This window comes from Salmo salar, chromosome ssa13 (genome assembly GCF_905237065.1).
Source record: "Salmo salar chromosome ssa13, Ssal_v3.1, whole genome shotgun sequence".
Taxonomy (NCBI): Eukaryota; Metazoa; Chordata; class Actinopteri; order Salmoniformes; family Salmonidae; genus Salmo; species Salmo salar.
Window position 1 is genome coordinate 95,848,862 of NC_059454.1, and position 18,286 is coordinate 95,867,147.

General features: G+C 42.4%; 1 protein-coding gene and 1 pseudogene across 4 annotated transcripts in view; one reads left to right on the forward strand and one right to left on the reverse strand.

Annotated features, from left to right (window-relative positions):
- Positions 1-216: 216 nt before the first annotated feature.
- On the reverse strand, positions 217-13,757 carry LOC106568275 (BRCA1-associated protein-like; annotated as a pseudogene).
- A 4,332-nt stretch (positions 13,758-18,089) lies between these two features.
- LOC106568276 (N-alpha-acetyltransferase 25, NatB auxiliary subunit) overlaps positions 18,090-18,286 on the forward strand; it is a 32,451-nt gene continuing 32,254 nt past the window's right edge. For 2 of the 4 annotated variants that reach the window (XM_014138458.2, XM_045692458.1), the window contains exon 1: positions 18,090-18,172. In XM_014138458.2, the coding sequence (XP_013993933.2) occupies positions 18,115-18,172 (58 nt within the window). In that variant the 5' untranslated portion in view covers positions 18,090-18,114. The remainder of the gene's footprint in view (positions 18,173-18,286) is intronic. The other 2 variants (XM_045692459.1, XM_045692460.1) reach the window with 2 other exon arrangements.

Here is an 18,286-nt window from a genome sequence, read left to right on the forward strand (position 1 = left end):
CTATGACTCACAGCTTATAGTTTACTCTCTTTAAAGTGACTTATAGCATAGTTTACCATCTTTAACTTCCCTTTACACAGACATCACACAGAAATGACTGGGTAACCGGTGTGGGTGGTAAATAAATTATTATTTAAAAATAGGCCTTTTCTAGGAAGTCTTCATTTTGACTATCATGAACCTTCATTCAGGAACTTTTAAAACCATCACCCCGAGTACAAATGGTAACATCATTTATTGAGCACTTTAACATGTATACAAAAAACACAGTGAACTGCTGGAAGTTGACATTCAGGAAGGTAAAATGAAATAAGACATGTTCACATTAGGCTAAAGGTGGGATTCTGCTGCTGTTGTGTACTATTCCAACATCTGTGTTGACCTAGATACAATACCATGCTATGACAATATTGATGCTATATTATAGTGGAAAGCTGTACTGAGCACACTGAGCACAACACAAACACACGCATGTACACAGCTTACCAGGATCTGGTCAGTAGTGCAGTGTATAGGCAATACAGATACACACAGGTAAGTGCAGGGAAACAGGAGTCAAACTGTTGTATGATATTGTATTTGTAGAGTATTGTATTACAGGGATTGACATTAAAGTCTGAAAGGCACTTGCCCAATCACTTGCCTGAAAATGTAAATTAGCTATTTACACACAGAAGTGCCATATATTGTCTTTCACCTACACATAGGGGAGGAACCAGAAAGATCACTACTGGAATTGTTTGTATTTTGGTTTTTATTAGTAGAACAGGCTCAACTTGCCCGACTGCTATACGTCTTTCATTTAAATAATGGGGAGGAACCAGAAAGATCAGCTTAAGCTACTGGAATTCTTTGCAGTTTTATTTTTTTTTAACTTTTTGTTAAAAATCACCTGCCCAACGTGGAACTTTAGGCTTAACTTGCATGACTGCTCAGATGACTTGGCCCAGGCAATAGAGCAACCCTCGATGTCAGGTGCACATCTCAGATCAGTGTAGGAATGCCAAAGCATCAGCCACATATACCTGTGGCCGTCTGTTAAGTCTACAGCTCTGACAGGTCATTTCTAAATTGAGAAATTAAACATTTCAGCACTTGACTTAATCTCTCAGATAAAGTGATGTTCAGTTTGTTTTGTCACATATTAAATTATCTAAATGAAAAAAAATACATTCTCACGCTAGTCATGCCGTTTCCTGAGAACAGATTGTAATCAGATGTTATATAAAATATAGATGACAAACGCTGCCAAACAGCTGGTAGTGAAGCTCAGAAGCAGACTTTCTAAACCCATTTATAACAACACACATACCTACAAAAAGTGACTGGACATTTAGAAAAGCATTCAAACATGAGGTATTCATCCACTTCTCACTTCCTTATTCACATGAATCTCTCCTCCTTTCAGGAAGAAAACAAGGTGAAAAATAAAACACTGCATTTTTTATAGAAGGATGGAGGGAGAAGAGCAAAGTCAGCATCTTGAAGCAGAGATATACACCCAACTTCTGATCCCATCCTCTTAGAGTACTGTCTAAGGAGCCAAAGTCCTTTTGCAAACACGCACGCTCACACACTTTAATAATGTAATTTTGGTGGGTCATTTCAGGCATCTGACATCTTTGGTTTTACCACAGCCTCAAAGTCAAAATAGGTTATATCATAGAAAATTTATGAAAACAAAAAATGTGCTTTTTGGTCTTCATTTAAGGTTAGGAATAAGGTTAGCAGTGTGGTTAAGGCTAGGTTTAAAAATCACATTTTAAGAAGAGAAATTGTAGAAATAGGCAGGGTTTATGACTTTGTGGCTGTGGTAATTAGTGAAGACCAACATCTCTCCCTCTCTCCACTTCCTGGTTGTGTCTTCTCTACTTCCCCCTTTCGGACCGCCCCCTGCGGCCTCGGCCTATGGCAGTGGAGGGTCCTGGGGCAGGAGTGGCTGCTGCGCCTATGTTGAGGTGTCCTTCCTGTATCTCAGTCCTGGTCTCTGGAGGCAGACCTATCTGCTGCTGAGTCTCCAGGTAAAACATGACATCTCTCAGCTGCTCCTGGAGCTCTGCTATCACCCCGTCCTTACGCTCGCCTGGAGGAGGGAAAGAGAGGTTAAAGGCATCAAAGAGATGAGATGAAATGTTGTCATCCATTTAACTCCCAGATAGAGACTACGTCCACAATGGAGGGTTCTAGTCTCTCCCTCCCCCAGAATTAGGTTCTAGTCTCTCCCTCCCCCAGAATTAGGTTCTAGTCTCTCCCTCCCCCAGAATTAGGTTCTAGTCTCTCCCTCCCCCAGAATTAGGTTCTAGTCTCTCCCTACCCCAGAATTAGGTTCTAGTCTCTCCCTCCCCCAGAATTAGGTTCTAGTCTCTCCCTCCCCCAGAATTAGGTTCTAGTCTCCCTCCCCCAGACTCACCAGTCTCTCTAGCCTTGTGCTCATCTTCAGCCAGCTGGGCCTGTAGCTGAACCTGATTGGCTCTCAGACAGCGGTTCATTTCCTGTTCCTCTTTCAGCTCCTGACCAAGCTTCATCACACGGGTCGACAACTGACCACACCTGGAGGAGGGGGAGACAAAGATGGTGCTACCAAGACACACCGATTTTCAATAGCAGATAACGTCTCTCCCCACTAGTTTAGAGAGAGAGAGAAAATGAACACCTACAGTACAACATGACTATGGCCACAGTCAGATTGTAATATTTTACTGTGTCAGGATGATTGACAGCTGCCTGCAGTGTGAGAGGATCGACCTACTTCCTGTCCATGCTCTGTTTGTCCTTGGCCAGCTCTTCCAGCCGACGTTCCAGGTTATCACATCGATCTATGGTCTCCTTAAACTTGGCCTTCATGCTGTTGATCTGAAACACACACACACACACACACAAACACTGAATCGGGTATTTAGCTGAATGGATAGATAGAGACATGATTTCAGACATGCAGTAATGATTCTTATCCGACCTCCTCTGCTGTGTCCTTCTCCAGGTGAACAATCTTATTCTCCCAGTAAATACGCTGGGACTCCAGCTGTCTCGCAGGTGAGAATACTGCAGGAAGAGGTTACATCATTCTGGCTGAGATATCTGCTGTAACAGCTGTTTGCCATGTTAACTAATAGGTATCACACTTTTAGAATGAAAAACAGGGAGTCAAACACACACACACACCTAATTGCAGAGTGTCTATCTTCTCCTCTTGACAGGTTTCTCCTTCACACCCGTACTGAACCATCTTCCCATCAGTCTTACTGGCCACCAGCCTGTGAACATAGTTATCTGCACGCACACACACACACACACACACACACACACACACACACACACATCAGTGAAGCACTGTTGCAGTGCTACACACAGGGTTTTATATTAGTGGTGAGAACGTTTAAACGACATTGGGATCGTTAACATTTAGATAAAATATTTTATTTTCTTTTTCACAAAATGAAAATCACAGTGCAGTTATCACAAAACTACCACTAACAGGTGTCGATCACCCCCATCATAAAGGGAACTCTATTTAACAGATACCTAATGCAACAATACTGTAACGTTAGGAGGAGATATGCATCTTTCAAATGATTTACCACGGAAATAAATCGCTCCGCACGTCGGCATCGTCGTTAACAGTTCCAAAAAATGTAAGAGAGTAAGACAGGGAAGGGACAGCAGCGAAGTCCTGTATGGCAATACTGAGAAAGTCCCATGAGAAGGTGGTTGTAGTAACCTGGTATATTTATGTTTACCATTAGATGGCAGTATTGACTCAAGACGGGGGTTTGCTTTCCGCTATCTGTAGCCATTTCCTATGTCTGCCTATATAACTGTGATTTAAGAAAGCTTCAGGTAGCTTAAGCCAGGTGCATTAGAGGATGTTATTCTAAGTTACAATTAAATACAAACTTTGCAAGGTGGAATTGAGTCACTGTGACAGTACAGGTTCAATGCTTAACCATCTGAAAGGGAGTCACTGTGACAGTACAGGTTCAATGCTTAACCATCTGAAAGGGAGTCACTGTGACAGTACAGGTTCAATGCTTAACCATCTGAAAGGGAGTCACTGTGACAGTACAGGTTCAATGCTTAACCATCTGAAAGGGAGTCACTGTGACAGTACAGGTTCAATGCTTAACCATCTGAAAGGGAGTCACTGTGACAGTACAGGTTCAATGCTTAACCATCTGAAAGGGAGTCACTGTGACAGTACAGGTTCAATGCTTAACCATCTGAAAGGGAGTCACTGTGACAGTACAGGTTCAATGCTTAACCATCTGAAAGGGAGTCACTGTGACAGTACAGGTTCAATGCTTAACCATCTGAAAGGGAGTCACTGTGACAGTACAGGTTCAATGCTTAACCATCTGAAAGGGAGTCACTGTGACCCAACCAGTTGCTGGCAGCAGATAAGGGACGGAGTGAGAAAATCACAGCGCTGATTACAGAAATGATTGCAGTTGATATGCAGCCATTGGCAAATGGTAGAGGATGTTGGCTTCACTGCCCTGATGGCATATCTAGAACCAGACTACAAGATGCCATGTCGAAAAAGGGGTAGGGGACAGCAGGAAGTTGAGCGCTGTCTGGTAGCCAGGTAGATTGAACTGCATTGGCCCCCATAGCGGTCATAAACAGGATCATATCTGAATTGTGAATTCACGTCATTTTATTATTTTTTCTTGTCATTAAAATGTTTTTTTTTTTAAATGGCACTTCAAATGTTAAGAACAATTGCACATTGGGCGGCAGGTGTCCTGGCGGTTAAGAGCGTTGGGCCAGTAACGGAAAAGTCGCTGAATCCAAGAGCCGACTAGGGGAAATATATGTTGATGTGTCCTTGAGCAAGGAACTTAACCCTAATTGCTCCTGTATGACACATTGGATAAGAGCATCTGCTAAATGACTAAAATGTAATTGTATATTTCTCACATCCCCGTTTTATATACATTGTAGTTGAGATATATATATATACTGCTCAAAAAAATAAAGGGAACACTTAAACAACACAATGTAACTCCAAGTCAATCACACTTCTGTGAAATCAAACTGTCCACTTAGGAAGCAACACTGATTGACAATAAATGTCACATGCTGTTGTGCAAATGGAATAGACAACAGGTGGAAATTATAGGCAATTAGCAAGACACCCCCAATAAAGGAGTGGTTCTGCAGGTGGGTACCACAGACCACTTCTCAGTTCCTATGCTTCCTGGCTGATGTTTTGGTCACTTTTGAATGCTGGCGGTGCTTTCACTCTAGTGGTAGCATGAGACGGAGTCTACAACCCACACAAGTGGCTCAGGTAGTGCAGCTCATCCAGGATGGCACATCAATGCGAGCTGTGGCAAGAAGGTTTGCTGTGTCTGTCAGCGTAGTGTCCAGAGCATGGAGGCGCTACCAGGAGACATGCCAGTACATCAGGAGACGTGGAGGAGGCCGTAGGAGGGCAACAACCCAGCAGCAGGACCGCTACCTCCGCCTTTGTGCAAGGAGGAGCAGGAGGAGCACTGCCAGAGCCCTGCAAAATGACATGTCTGCTCAAACGGTCAGAAACAGACTCCATGAGGGTGGTATGAGGGCCCGACGTCCACAGGTGGGGGTTGTGCTTACAGCCCAACACCGTGCAGGACGTTTGGCATTTGCCAGAGAACACCAAGATTGGCAAATTCGCCACTGGCGCCCTGTGCTCTTCACAGATTAAAGCAGGTTCACACTGAGCATGTGATAGACGTGACAGAGTCTGGAGACGCCGTGGAGAACGTTCTGCTGCCTGCAACATCCTCCAGCATGACCAGTTTGGCGGTGGGTCAGTCATGGTGTGGGGTGGCATTTCTTTGGGGGGCCGCACAGCCCTCCATGTGCTCGCCAGAGGTAGCCTGACTGCCATTAGGTACCGAGATGAGATCATCAGACCCCTTGTGAGACCATATGCTGGTGCGGTTGGCCCTGGGTTCCTCCTAATGCAAGACAATGCTAGACCTCATGTGGCTGGAGTGTGTCAGCAGTTCCTGCAAGAGGAAGGCATTGATGCTATGGACTGGGACATCTGGGACATCATGTCTCGCTCCATCCACCAACGCCACGTTGCACCACAGACTGTCCAGGAGTTGGCGGATGCTTTAGTCCAGGTCTGGGAGGAGATCCCTCAGGAGACCATCCGTCACCTCATCAGGAGCATGCCCAGGCGTTGTAGGGAGGTCATACAGGCACGTGGAGGCCACACACACACACTACTGAGCCTCATTTTGACTTGTTTTAAGGACATTTACATTTACATTACATTTTAGTCATTTAGCAGACGCTCTTATCCAGAGCGACTTACAGTAGTGAATGCATACATTTCATTTCATACAATTTTTTTCTTCTTCGTACTTGGCCCCCCGTGGGAATCGAACCCAACAACCCTGGCGTTGCAAACACCATGCTCTACCAACTGAGCTACGGGGAAGGCTACGGGGAAGACATTACATCTAAGGTGGATCAGCCTGTAGTGTGGTTTTCCACTTTAATTTTGAGTGTGACTCCAAATCCAGACCTCCATGGGTTGATCAATTGGATTTCCATTGATTATTTTTGTGTGATTTTGTTGTCAGCACATTCAACTATGTAAAGAAAAAAGTATTTAATGGTTATTTTATTCATTCAGATCTAGGATGTGTTATTTTAGTGTTCCCTTTATTTTTTTGAGCAGTGTATATATATATGCATACACACACACAGTGGGGGGAAAAAGTATTTGATCCCCTGCTGATTTTGTACATTTGCCCACTGACAAAGAAAGGATCAGTCTATAATTTTAATGGTAGGTATATTTGAACAGTGAGAGAAAAATCGGACTTTTCGGAAAATCTGACTTTTCTGACTTTTCCGAATTTTCGGAAAATCTGACTTTTCGGACAATCAGACTTTTAGGAAATTCAGACTTTTAGGAAATTCAGACTTTTAGGAAAATCAGACTTTTAGGAAAATCAGACTTTTCGGAAATTCAGACTTTTCGGAAATTCAGACTTTTAGGAAATTCAGACTTTTCGGAAATTCGGACTTTTCGGAAATTCGGACTTTTCGAACTTTTCGGAAATCCCCAAAATGAGGGAAATAAGTATTTGACCCCCTCTCAATCAGAAAGATTTCTGGCTCCCAGGTGTCTTTTATACAGGTAACGAGCTAAGATTAGGAGCACACTCTTAAAGGGAGTGCTCCTAATCTCAGTTTGTTATCTGTATAAAAGACTCCCGTCCACAGAAGCAATCAGATTCCAAACTCTCCACCATGGACAAGACCAAAGAGCTCTCCAAGCATGTCAGGGACAAGATTGTAGACCTACACAAGGCTGGAATGGGCTACAAGACGATCGCCAAGCAGCTTGGTGAGAAGGTGACAACAGTTGGTGTGATTATTTGCAAATGGAAGAAACACAAAATAACTGTCAATCTCCCTCGGCCTGGGGCTCCATGCAAGATCTCACCTCGTGGAGTTACAATGATCATGAGAACGGTGAGGAATCAGCCCAGAACTACACGGGAGGATCTTGTCAATGATCTCAAGGCAGCTGGGACCATAGTCACCAAGAAAACAATTGGTAACACACTACGCCATGAAGGACTGAAATCCTGCAGCGCCCGCAAGGTCCCCCTGCTCAAGAAAGCACATATACATGCCCGTCTGAAGTTTGCCAATGAACATCTGAATGATACAGAGGACAACTGGGTGAAAGTGTTGTGGTCAGATGAGACCAAAATGGAGCTCTTTGGCATCAACTCAACTCGCCGTGTTTGGAGGAGGAGGAATGCTGCCTATGACCCCAAGAACACCATCCCCACCGTCAAACATGGAGGTGGAAGCGTTATGCTTTGGGGGTGTTTTTCTGCTAATGGGACAGGACAACTTCACCGCATCAAAGGGACGATGGACGGGGCCATGTACCGTCAAATCTTGGGCGAGAACCTCCTTCCCCCAGCCAGGGCATTGAAAATGGGTCGTGGATGGGTATTCCAGCATGACAATGACCCAAAACACACGGCCAAGGCAACAAAGGAGTGGCTCAAGAAGAAGCACATCAAGGTCCTGCAGTGGCCTAGCAAGTCTCCAGACCTTAATCCCATAGATAATCTGTGGAGGGAGCTGAAGGTTCGAGTTGCCAAACGTCAGCCTCGAAACCTTAATGACTTGGAGAAGATCTGCAAAGAGGAGTGGGAAAAAATCCCTCCTGAGATGTGTGCAAACCTGGTGGCCAACTACAAGATACGTCTGACCTCTGTGATTGCCAACAAGGGTTTTGCCACCAAGTACTAAGTCATGTTTTGCAGAGGGGTCAAATACTTATTTCCCTCATTAAAATGCAAATCAATTTATAACATTTTTGACATGCGTTTTTCTGGATTTTTTTGGTGTTACTGTTCAAATAAACCTACCATTCAAATTATAGTTTGATCATTTCTTTGTCGGTGGGCAAACATACAAAATCAGCAGGGGATCAAATACTTTTTTCCCTCACTGTATAGAGACAGAAGTCGGTAATCTTGCCCCTAGCCCTCCACAGTATCCTGTACCTCCAGCATAGTCCCAGACACGGTGGTTAGTCAGCTGCATGGCATACGTGTGTTGCGTCTCCTCAAAGTGTTTGTCGGCATGACGACTGACATAGCGACCGCAGCCGATATGACCACAGATCAGACAGATCCAAAGGTTCTGGAGGGGGAGGGGCATAGGAGGGAAAACATTACCCAGGGGGAGGGGCGTAGGAGGGAAAACATTAGCAACTGTAAACAACAAGAGTACCTGTAGACGTATGCAAATGTATGTAGTGTTGATTATAGTGTGTAAATAATGTTTACCTCCTGAACTCCACATTCAAAGCACTTGTTCTCCACTACAGGCTCTGGGGTCTGACAATACCGACACACAGGACACCTGGAACACAACAGTCAATACAACCCAGTCAACACCTTTACACACATAAAAACACCAAATGCACAGTAGCTACCACTTCTATTGTCCCCATGCTAAAACACAATGCCATATTGCTCACAAAAGGACTAAAACTGCAGCACATGATAGACAGAGAAATTAACTCAGGGTCATGCTGTGAGTCGTGTGTGTGCTGGTATATTCTCACGAGGCATCCTCCCAGCGTTGCAGACACAGGCTGTGGAAGCTGTGGTTACAGAGTGTGGTGAGAACCCCATTCACTGACTCATCCATCCTCTCCAGACACACGGTACACTTAGGGAGCTCTGTCAGCTCCATCACTGGAAGACCGGTGCCCTGGGGGGTGGGAGGGTGAGAGAGAGAGACAGAGAGAGAGAGAAATTATTAAAATCTATGTCCTCAAGTGCACTGCTCAGACAGTCATTAGAGGTACTGGTGTACATACTGTACCTGCTCAGACTTGATGACCTCAGCTCTCTCCACATAGACCAGCTGACAGACTGCATCCTCTATGGAGTTGAACGTAGGGCCATTACACGCTGTGCAGAAACTATCTGCATCAGCCTGGAGAGTGAAAGGGGGAGACAGAGAGAGACGGAGTAATAATGTGAATAATTCTAAAAACAGTTTCTAAGCAGACTTTCAGATACAACAACAGCAGTGTTCTGTGATCTTACTCATCTCACCTGGCTACTAAACTTGATCAGCACCATGTACTGGTTAGAGGTGGAGTCTCGTATGATCTTACTCATCTCACCTGGCTACTAAACTTGATCAGCACCATGTACTGGTTAGAGGTGGAGTCTCGTATGATCTTACTCATCTCACCTGGCTACTAAACTTGATCAGCACCATGTACTGGTTAGAGGTGGAGTCTCGTATGATCTTACTCATCTCACCTGGCTACTAAACTTGATCAGCACCATGTACTGGTTAGAGGTGGAGTCTCGTATGATCTTACTCATCTCACCTGGCTACTAAACTTGATCAGCACCATGTACTGGTTAGAGGTGGAGTCTCGTATGATCTTCATGTGCTCCATGACATCATAAAATGGTGCCACAAACTTCATGAGGTCGTGGCTTGTCATGGTGGAGGGGACGGTCAGGATACACAGCATGGCACTGCGACGCACGTCCTCATATTGCCAGTGAGAAATCTTTTCAATAAACAATATCTTTGCTATATTGTAGTCGCTCAGGATATAGTACAGAATGTCTACTGCATGGTAGGCTTGGGTGATATAATGTATACCGGGGGATATTTGGAAATAGCCAGATGGTTTTTCAACCATAGTTACAGTATGGAATTCACAACTAAACTAAATATTGTAACTATTAAGTTAACTGTTTAAAATGTGCTAAATGCTCTGCAATTGTACATTTGGTTTGCCAATTTAGTAGTTATCTAGCTGGTTAGCTTCTTGCCAAATTAAGCTTCTCTTGATAACAGCAGAGAATCCCCTCCTGGATCAAGAGCCTTGCCGTTTAATATTTATTTTGAGTGTGCAGCAAACTGACTAGCATTTTTTAGTTACTTGTATAACTTTATGGGATTTTACATGTACTTGTTAGCATTGCTAACCTTCGAATTAGAGGCTCCGTGGGGTTTGAAAGTAGCGCCCCTCGTGTTCAGTGCCGATATTACCGAATATCCCAATCTGGATACCGCCCAAGCCTACTGAATGGAAATATAAAGCCAATGGGTTCAGACTCAATGAGCACTGTTAGTTTCTGAACAGAGTAAAAACTCAAAACGGACGACTAGAATGTTGTCTTCGCGGTAGAGCGCTCTGGTAGCAGTTCTTCTCTACCAGGTCTCCATGATGTTTACAAGTGACCTTTTGTTCACCTTAACTCAGCACACCTTGGCCAGACACTCTGTTCCCCTTTTCTCTCACAGTAACATGCTGACCACACCACTTGCGTTGTGTACACATACATGTTATTCAATCATTTCATCCAAACTGCTAGCGCGCGTCAACGAGTGTCTGCGTAGCCAGGCGCTAAAATAGAACTTAGTTCTACTTGACGCATGACGTGCTGCAAGTCCCGCCTCTCCCATCTCCTCAGTCTTTTAGGAGCATATGCGCATATTGGTGATTGAAAAATGAACTGATGTTCACACTCCAGTCCACTTGGTGGTGGTAATACACCTTAAAGTTAGTTGCCAACTGCCATATAAAATCCACAGAAGACAGAAGGAGGAGAGATTACTGGAAACTAACTAGATTTCCCCTTTTATCTGTGGATTAATTGTTTGAGTAGAGAACACACCATTTTGTGTGACTCAAAATAGGTCAAAATTCTACAAAGATCCAGAAAAAAGGACCTTGAGCATTCCAGGTAAAATAACAACCCAATGTTTATATCCCAGGACAAATTAGCTAGCAACAGCAAGCTAGCTAGCTAAATGGCCATTAATGTTTTCTTGTGTTTCGACCTGTCCCCAAATTAATATTGTTGGTTCAGAGTTCGTTTTGATATTTCAACCTGTGTTTACATCCTAATAATAAGAAAGATTGCTCAGAAAACCAGTGTTTTAAACGGCGTATGCTTTCTTAGATTTTGACTTTATGCCGATTAAGAAAAGCAGAGTAAAGTGTTTACATGTCTAAAGCCATACTCGGCCTTATGCCATAATTAGTTTAATATCGAATTATTAGTCTGCATGTAAACATACTCAGTGTTGTGTATAGCAACAGAGACTCACTTGGTCTTGTAGAGGTGCATGAAGCCGTGGATTATCTCCACTGAGGGGTTTCCACTGAAGAAGGAGATCTGGTCTGGAAGCTGCTTGGAGGGCGAGTCTGGAGCCACCTCTGTGCCCTCGGCACTGACCTCTGTAGGGCCCTCAGTAGGACCCCTCCGTCTGGTTGATCCTCTAGGGGTTTGGCTCCTCCACCCTCTTCTCCCTCTGCCCCAGTCTGCTCACCCTCTTCTTTATCTACAGGGGAGAAATGTAGGTTTCTAGTAGTTTCTATTCCTATAAAGTCTGACAGACTGATAACCACAGCTGTATTTTCTTTAGTCAGACATTCTGAAATCTCAGAATATGTTTTAACACATCCCATCTCCCTATACACACACACCACATGTATTAGTATTATTACACACCAACAAATAATAATGCATTGGTTTGTGTACAGCATCATATTCATTAAATATGTCATCCATATAGCTTTATACTCTGATTCTTACCAGGGTTGGGTGTGAAGGTCTCGATGACCATGTCTCCCATGGTTCTGCTGCCGATGTGCTGATGTAAGACGGCTGCTCTCTCTAACTCTGTCTTCCCACTCAGAGAGAGCCTGGCTGAGCTCAGTGCTTTCTCCTGCAAATCCTCCTCTGACATATCCTCAACTACAGGGTCAGAGAGCAAAAGGGGGAGAGGGAGAGAAAAAGGGAGAATAGGCAAACACAAAGCATCAACTTCTGGATCAATACCTATTGCCATCATTGCTGAATTACTCAGACAAATGTGTTCCAGAAACAGTAACCTGAGCAGGTCTCTGATGGTAAGAGGAGGGAGTGACTTGCTCTGATGCTGTTGCCTGACTCCTCAAACTTAATTATTCCCGCTGTTCTATGTTCTACCGCTGTGAGTCTGGCAAGAATAACTATGTACGTCCGGGTCACAGATTTTTTTTTGAATCCTTCAGAATAAGAGTCAAATCCTGTATACTTTTGAAAATGTGCACAATCAATATAGTTTATACTAGTTATCATACAAAGAGTAATTACATGTAATTCTATAAGATATTACGTATTTGTCTATTTCCTTTACGCAACTTACAGAAAATTGTGTATGTCCAGTATGAAAAAACAATTGGATTTAAGCTGATCGGTCCTTAAAAAGAGTGGCCACAAAATGAGCAGCAACGCTCCTCTGGGTGTAAATTCTGTGGATTTGGAAACTACAAGTGCTCCTGAGTAGAATGGCCCCTTTTACTGGACACAATGTACAGAAAATTGTGTACGGTCCAATAAATGATAGGAGTACACATACAAAAAAACATTGTTGACCATTCAGACCTAAAAAAAATAAACATATCAATCGCATATCTTATTGAAATAATTGTAACTAATCTTTGTATGCTACTATAAACGATAACAATAATTGTGCACATTTTACGTCACTTTCACCATCATTAATAATTTACAACGTATACAGGACGGAATTCTTATTCTGAAGGATTTCAAAAATCCGTGACTCGGAAGTACTTAGCTATTCTTGCCTGGTCATAGGATATTACATGTATTAGGCTAGCTAGTTAGCTGTCTATAAAAAATCATAAATCGATCGATCGATATATAGATATGTGTTATATCATGTGTTATATCTATATAGATATATCTATATAGATATATCTAGCAAGATGGTGACGTCAGTATTAAAACTGAAATAATTAAACTCACCAGCGTTGTATTGGAAATCCTGTGGAGAAAGAGACTGGTCTGCGAGCGCCAGACGGATAACTACCATTGACACACTCATGTGTTATGAAAGAATGACAATTCTTCTCGACGAGAAAAACAAAACAAAGACTGAATGACAGCAAAGCTAGCAAGCAAGTTAACCAAGCCAAAAGCCTGGCTAAAGAGGGACAAATGACGACGTTTAAACGCTAGCTAAGGACTTTCTAACGAGCCCACATACCACCGTTTTACCTCAAAATACGATATTGCCACATTATCATCAATAATTTATTTTCCAGTTCACCAATTTACTTACGAAATTCGATCTGACCCCGTGGCATACCTCTTCCAGGTTACTAAATTAACATCATGATGAAAAATACATATTTGCCCAGGTCAGCATGTCAGCCCTTACCTGGGGGTAAGATACCACATAGAGCCAAGCCCGGGAAGTGACTGTAAAAATAAATAAAAAAATACTACAATACAATGGATATTTCCTACAACTTTTGAATCATGCAATGTAAAATGTATCAATGTATTTTGCAGAAATTATGCCCTTTATTTGCATGAGGGCTTTTCATGGGCATTTCATGTGATGGTAGCGGTGCTTGACTTGGACTGAAACAGATGCCAGTACTCATTTCGGGTGCCAGTACTGTTTATATTTACAGTTGAGGTCGGAAGTTTATATACACCTTAGCCAAATACATTTAAACTCAGTTTTTCACAATTCCTGACATTTAATCCTAGTAAAAATTCCCTGTTTTAGGTCAGTTAGGATAACCACTTTATTTTAAGAATGTGAATAATAGTAGAGAGAATGATTTATTTCAGCTTTTATTTATTTCATCACAGTCCCAGTGGGCCAGAAGTTTAAATACACTCAATTAGTATTTGGTAGCATTGCCTTTAAAATTGTTGAACTTGGGTCAAACGTTTCAGGTAGCCTTCCACAAGCTTCCCACAATAAGTTGGGTGAAGTTTGGCCCATTCCTCCTGACAGATCTGAAGTAACTGAGTCAGGTTTGTAGGCCTCCTTGCTCGCACATGCTTTTTCAGTTCTGCCCACAAATTTTTTATAGGATTGAGGTCAGGGCTTTGTGATGGCCACTCCAATACCTTGACTTTGTTGTCCTTAAGCCATTTTTCCACACCTTTGGAAGTATGCTTGGGGTCACTGTCCATTTGGAAGACCCATTTGTGACCAAGCTTTAACTTCCTGACTGATGTCTTGAGATGTTGCTTCAAAATATCCACATAATTTTCCTTCTTCATGATGCCATCTATTATGTGAAGTGCACGAGTCTTTCCTGCAGCAAAGCACCCCCACAACATAATGCTGCCACCCCCGTGCTTCACGGTCGGGTTGGTGTTCTTCAGCTTGCAAGCCTCCACCTTTTTCCTCCAAACATAATGATGGTCATTATGGCCAAGCAGATCTATTTTTGTATCATTTTTGTATCATCAGACCAGAGTACGATCTTTGTCCCCATGTGCAGTTGCAAACCGTAGTCTGGCTTTTTTATGGCGGTTTTGGAGCAGTGACTTCTTCCTTGCTGCGTGGCCTTTTAGGTTATGTAGATATAGGACTCGTTTTACTGTGGATATAGATACTTTTGTACCCGTTTCCTCCAGCATCTTCACAAGGTCCTTTGCTGTTGTTCTGGGATTGATTTGCACTTTTCACAACAAAGTAGGTTCATCTCAAGGAGACAGAACGCGTCTCCTTCCTGAGCGGTATGATGGCTGCGTGGTCCCAGTGTGTTTATACTTGCGTACTATTGTTTGTACAGATGAAAGTGGTACCTTCAGCCGTTTGGAAATTGCTCCCAAGGATGAACCAGATTTGTGATTTGGATTTTTCTGTGGTCTTGGCTGATTTCTTTTGATTTTCCCATGATGTCAAGCAAAGAGGCACTGAGTTTGAAGGTAGGCCTTGAAATACATCCACAGGTACACCTCAAATTGACTCAAAAGATGTCAATTAGCCTATCAGTAGCTTCTAAAGCCATGACATCATTTTCTGTAATTTTCCAAGCTGTTTAAAGGCACAGTCAACTTAGTGTATGTAAACTTCTGACCGTCTGGAATTGTGACACAGTGAATTATAAGTGAAATAAACTGTTTGTAAACAACTGTTGGAAAAATTACCTGTGTCATGCACAAAGTAGATGTCCTAATCAACATGCCAAAACTATAGTTTGTTAACAAGAAATTTGTGGAGTGGTTGAAAAACGAGTTTTAATAACTCCAACCTAAGTGTATGTAAACTTCCGACTTCAACTGTAGGTGCAGGAGCTTCACAATAGTTTTGAGATAATATTCAATAAAAGGTGCAGGAGCTTCACAATAGTTTTGAGATAATATTCAATAAAAGGTGCAGGAGCTTCACAATAGTTTTGAGATAATATTCAATAAAAGGTGCAGGAGCTTCACAATAGTTTTGAGATAATATTCAATAAAAGGTGCAGGAGCTTCACAATAGTTTTGAGATAATATTCAATAAAAGGTGCAGGAGCTTCACAATAGTTTTGAGATAATATTCTATAAAAGGTGCAGGAGCTTCACAATAGTTTTGAGATAATATTCTATAAAAGGTGCAGGAGCTTAAGCAGTAGAAAATTTGAGGTGCCGGTACTCAGCTCTGGTTATCTTCTGCCCAAGTCAAGCACTGGATAATAGTGCTGCATTTCCTTTCTCTTCTGAGAAATGGTTCAGTGTCTTCCTGTTTTCCAACATCTCTGGGTTCCAACCATCAATAAATGACAAAGGAAAGGAAAGCCTTGTGTCTTTCTTCATTTACTCTCTTGTCCATTCACTTTGTGATTCTCACCTAGAGTTGGTTTGATGTCTCAGTCAACGCTCACCTCTCCAGAGGTAGACAGAAGAAGATTTATAGAAGGTCTAGTTTCAGTAGACCATATATTTTTAGGGCCATGTAGAGGTGAAGAAAGTACAGTACATTATCTGGGGAAGGACTGGAGTGGGGACCATTTCAAGGGATCTGCAGTTGTTTAGTTAAGACATCATCCTGATACGCAGATCGGTATATCACTCCTATACATAGTGAATTATTATATTATGATCAATTCAATTTTAATGGAGACATTTTAAATTAAAATGAGAAAATTAGAGCTGAACAATATTTTTTAAAGGTCAGAGTTTGACCAGAGTTTGACAGACCAAGAGGGACCACTAGTGGTACAGCTAAGCACAACAGTCATGTGTCATTGTGAACTGCATGTAAGAAACTACAGTCTTTTCAAATAATGAAATATCAGTATGGGTAAATGGCAGTTGGAAACAGGGGATACAGTTGTACAACTGAAATGTGTCTTCCACATTTAACCCAACCCCTCAAATCAGAGAGGTGCGGGGGGCCACCTTATCATCGTAAACCACGTCATCGGCGCTCGGGGAGCAGTTGTTGGGGGTTAACTGCCTTGCTCCGGGGCTGAACAGCAGATTTTTACTTTGTCGGCTTTTACTTGGGTATTTGGTTTTAAATATACTTAAGTATCAAAAGTAAAGGTATAAATCATTTCAAATTCCATATATTAATCAAAATAGACTGTACAATTTTCACGTTTATTTAAAAAAAAATTACGGACAGCCAGGGACACACTCCAACATCTTTTACAAATTAAGTATTTGTGTTTAGTGAGTTTGCCAGAACAGAGGCAGTAGCGATGACCAGGGATGTTCTCTTGATAACTGTGTGAATTGGACAATTTCCCTGTTCTACTAAGCATTCAAAATGTAATGAGTAGTTTTGGGTGTCAGGGAAAATGTATGGAGTAGAAAGTACATTATTTTCTTTAGGAATGTACTGAAGTAAAAGTTGTCAAAAATATAAATAGTAAAGTAAAGTACAGATACCACAAAAAACTACTTAAGTAGTATTTGAAAGTATTTTTACTTAAGTAATTTATACCACTGCAGTTGACATACTGAGACTGTATTTTAATATTTATTTGGCATTTGCTGTATTGAGTAGATGAAATTCAGATAAATCCTACTGAAATGGCCCTCGCTTCATATTCATCACCAAACCCACTGGCCCCAGGTCATCTATAAGTCGTTGCTAGGTAAAGCCCTGTCTTATCTCAGCTCACTGGTCACCATAGCAGCACCCACCCATAGCACACCCTCCAGCAGGTATATTTCACTGGTCACCCCCAAAGCCAATTCCTATTTGGCCGCCTTTCCTTCCAGTTCTCTGCTGCCAATGACTGGAACAAACTGCAAAATCATTGAAGCTGGAGACTCACATCTCCCTCACTAACTTTAAGCACCAGCTGTCAGAGCAGCTCACAGATCACTGCACCTGTACATAGCCCATCTGTAAATAGCCCATCCAACTACCTCATCCCCATACTGTTATTTATTTTGCTCCTTTGCACCCCAGTATCTCTACTAGCTCACTCATCTTCTGCACATCTATCATCCCCGGGGGTTTAATTGATATATTGTAATTATTTTGCCACTATGGCCTATTTATTGCCTTACCTCCCTTATCCTACCTCATTTGCACACACTGTATATAGACTTCTTCTATTGTATTATTGACTGTATGTTTGTTTATTCCATGTGTAACTCTGTGTTGTTGTTTGTGTCGCACTGATTTGCTTTATCTTGGCCAGGTTGCAGTTGTAAATGAGAGCCTGACAGCCTACCTGTTTAAATAAAGGTGAACAAAAAAATGCTACTGCCCCTTTTAATTCCTGCCGGTTTGATGCTACCGCGCATGCTCAGACATATACTGGTAACCTCCAACATGGCGGCGAGAGGCCATGTGCAAGACCCTAACGACCGGAGACTTAGACCCATTTACGGTAACAATTCGCAAGGAACCAGCACATTTGTGTCTGGTTAAATGTGTTGTCATTGTTTATCGACGTACCGGAGCAGTCATCTGATCAGTAGCTTGTGTCTGGGACTCGCTGGGC